At 32.1% G+C, this 3,117-nt stretch overlaps 1 protein-coding gene across 1 annotated transcript; it reads right to left on the bottom strand.

Annotated features, from left to right (window-relative positions):
• Positions 1-30: 30 nt before the first annotated feature.
• LOC111370850 (probable LRR receptor-like serine/threonine-protein kinase At1g53430) lies at positions 31-2,471 on the bottom strand. The gene is made up of 5 exons (XM_022992746.1): positions 2,249-2,471; positions 1,931-2,087; positions 1,299-1,473; positions 358-429; positions 31-133 (listed from the first exon to the last, which is right to left on the bottom strand). The coding sequence occupies exons 2-5, from the start codon at positions 2,049-2,051 to the stop codon at positions 61-63; spliced, it is 441 nt and encodes a 146-aa protein (XP_022848514.1). The 5' UTR covers positions 2,052-2,087; positions 2,249-2,471; the 3' UTR covers positions 31-60.
• Positions 2,472-3,117: the final 646 nt, after the last annotated feature.

The following is a 3,117-nucleotide window of genomic DNA, read 5'->3' as shown; positions in this document are numbered from 1 at the left end:
ATTCATCCACTCTATATAGGTAGGTAGGAACAGGAGTTTGGAGGTCCCATTAAGAAGAACTTACAAAGTAAGAAGAGGAAGCCGACCGAAGATTGGAGGAATTGATCCATAGATATAATTGTGAGTTAGATCTCTGGGATGATAAAGAAGTCATGTAAGTGTTCTGCTTTAGATGAAAAATGAGGGAAAAAGACAGAATAGAAAATATTAGCTCAATGCAACTGCTTTAATTTCAGAAGCAAAAATAGACTCGTATCGAACTATACCTTCTATTAAATTAACAAACGAAAGTAAATGACTGGCATACATATTCGATCAACTCAATAGAGTACCCAAAATAACAATGTTGCTACTTACAACTCTTTTAGATAAGTAAGATTCGCAAATTCTGCAGGCAAGATTCCAGTCAAATTGAAACCCTTCATCTGGCTGTACATACAAAGTGGAGTTGAATTTGAAACATGACTTAAATAAATAACAATTTCTTAATGAATAATGACCGTGTTAATCATCTCAATTCACCATAAGAACACCCCCGTTGAGGGTAAAATGAGAGAAGAAAACTTCGAAAGATATCTCAATGATAATCAATTATGTATGTATAATTATCTCAATTTCATTATAAGGTTTATGGTCATCAAGCCCATGGAGTTGACTCGATGGTGATCTGTTTAAAAAAACATTCAAACGAACCATTTCGTTCATCCTTGCGTCGAGTAGCAATGTTAAAGAAAGCTTTTCAAATATTATGACTAGTACATTAGGTACATTTCGACTCCCTGGGCTATATGGAAGAGGCTCTTTATATCTATTTCATAACCATTGTATTTCTTCTTAAAACTCTCAATGCAAAATATGGAGGCCATAAATACAACAAAGTCAATTAAATTTTAAGCCTAGCCAAACATATGTCTAAGCTTAGAAGTTTTTTTAAGCAACTATTTTTTTCAAACACATTGGCTTGTTCATTCACAAATTTACTTTTCTTAAAAAAGTAATTTTACGTTTCTCTTTAGATCTCACTTCGTGCTCTTGCTTCCTCCTTCCCCATCTCTGAGGCTTAGGTGGAGGAATGGAGCATGTGGAAGGATACCAGTGGCTGTATACAATCCAAGGATCCGCGTGAAGATTGGCCAAACATGCTTTATGCATATGGGGTTAAAACTAATTTTTTGTTATTAATCAAAGATTTTAATTTTTTTCTGTCAATATTGTCCACTACTATCACATCCACCTTACCAAATTGCCATAAATGTACAATCACAAAAACTTTGAACAAAAAAAGAGTAAGAGCATACATGTGCGTCACATGGCAAACAGTGTTGTTAACAAATGAACAGTCACAAGTCACATTGCTGTAGACATCGTCACCCCAAATGGTCATGTTAAAACCGGTACTCTCACTGCAAGATCTTCGCGTAACATTCCAGTATTTGTTTTGTAATCTCGATGATATTCTTTCAAGAACTTGTACTGTCAAGCATAAAAGCAACCATAGAATATATGAGAAATCAAACAAAATCTGTTTTTCTTCTAAATAACTGTACTGAAATACAGTTCTTTATCTTATCTTAACAGAAATCCTTGAATGAAAAGTTGAATAAATAAATAAATAATAAAAAATCCATTATTGCAAAATAAACGCCATGGGAAGTCCATCTCTTTCTTATCTTTTTCATATTATACTTATACTAACATAATTAAGAAGTACCAGAAATACCCGATAGGCTATCAATTCAATGAATAGGAAAAAAAATCAAGCAAAAGAATACCCAGATTAACTTCCAGATTGAATAGGCAGTTACAGTAAAACAGAAATACATGAATCACAGTAAAAAAAAAAAAAAAAAGAAGGAAAAGGAAAACCTTCAATTCTTACTTAATTATCTTAACAGAAACACAGAGACGTTGCTTAATGAAGGTGAGCTACCTTCGTTTTCAGGCAGAAGTTGTGCAACAGACGTCAAAACAAGAGATGCATAAACACTGAAAATAACGATTTTCACAAAATTTGTTCTGGTTTTAGCCCTTTTGGTAAGAAAAAACTCCATTAAAACTCTTATTCTGTTCAATCCAGCCAAAGAAATTTCATGACACCCCCATTATATTAATTAATGAAGACGAAGATTAATCAAAAGTTGAAAAAGGAAAAAGAAGAAAAGTTGGTTTTGCTTGAGAGTTTCCAAAAAGTGAACAGAAGAAAGTATCGTCGAACTCCAATAATGTTGTTGGTTTTGGCCAAAGAAATTTCATCACACCCCCATTATATTAATTAATGAAGACGAAGATTAATCAAAAGTTGAACAAGGAAAAAGAAGAAAAGTTGGTTTTGCTTGAGAGTTTCCAAAAAGTGAACAGAAGAAAGTATCGTCGAACTCCAATAATGCTGTTGGTTTTGGAATGGAAAATGCAGAAAGAACAGAAAAATTATGAGTTATTAGTATTAACATGAGACAAAAATCAGAAAAATACTTTTTAGTTGGGGTGTGTTTGATTACATTTATTTTTCATGAAAAATTGGTATTTTTCACTCAAATTCGTATTTGAAGTGTTTGATTGCTATTCTTTTTCATGGAAAATATTTTTCAACTTTTGAAATTATGCCTAATTTTCCTTATTTTTAAGGAAAATATTTTCTTTGGGTAGAGGTGGTTTTTATTTTTCACAAAAGATGAAAAATATTTTCTTTTTTATGTGATATTTTTCATATCGATCAAACACACTCTTATTGAAAAACTCAAAATATTTTTAAATTTTAGAGATTCGACTCTTCTACATGTCAGACTTCGATTTGTTTATGTGAAATCAATATGCTGCTGCATGTTTTGGACTTTTGACACGTATATGTACGATGGACATGGAGGCCGCACTATCCATCTAAAAAATATAGAAGCCATCAAATATTTGTTGGATTGTCACCCGCGCGAATAGTATGTACATGCTGGAAAATTAGTTGCGGATACTTGTTGAGAACAACAATTTTAATGCAGAGTAAGAAAATTTATTACAATGCTTATCACAGTACGGTGTTCTAAAGTAAAATTGTTTGTGAACTGCAGTATCCCTTTGAACAATTACTTCCATGATACAATTATCGAATTAATTATATTGCAATTA

Source organism: Olea europaea, chromosome 21 (assembly GCF_002742605.1).
Source record: "Olea europaea var. sylvestris chromosome 21, O_europaea_v1, whole genome shotgun sequence".
In the NCBI taxonomy this organism is placed as follows: domain Eukaryota; kingdom Viridiplantae; phylum Streptophyta; class Magnoliopsida; order Lamiales; family Oleaceae; genus Olea; species Olea europaea.
The sequence above is the reverse complement of the archived record's forward strand: the minus strand, read 5'-3'. Positions and strand labels throughout refer to the sequence as shown.

What these genes read in the sequence shown, in the direction of transcription:
- LOC111370850 (XM_022992746.1), bottom strand. Translation starts at nt 2,051, where the DNA reads ATGGAGTTTTTTCTTACCAAAAGGGCTAAAACCAGAACAAATTTTGTG. An exon ending in GTTTGCCATGTGACGCACAT is followed by an intron (nt 430 to 1,298) that starts GTATGCTCTTAC and finishes TTGTATGTACAG; the next exon opens with CCAGATGAAGGGTTTCAATT. An exon ending in CTTACTTATCTAAAAGAGTT is followed by an intron (nt 134 to 357) that starts GTAAGTAGCAAC and finishes TTATCATCCCAG; the next exon opens with AGATCTAACTCACAATTATA.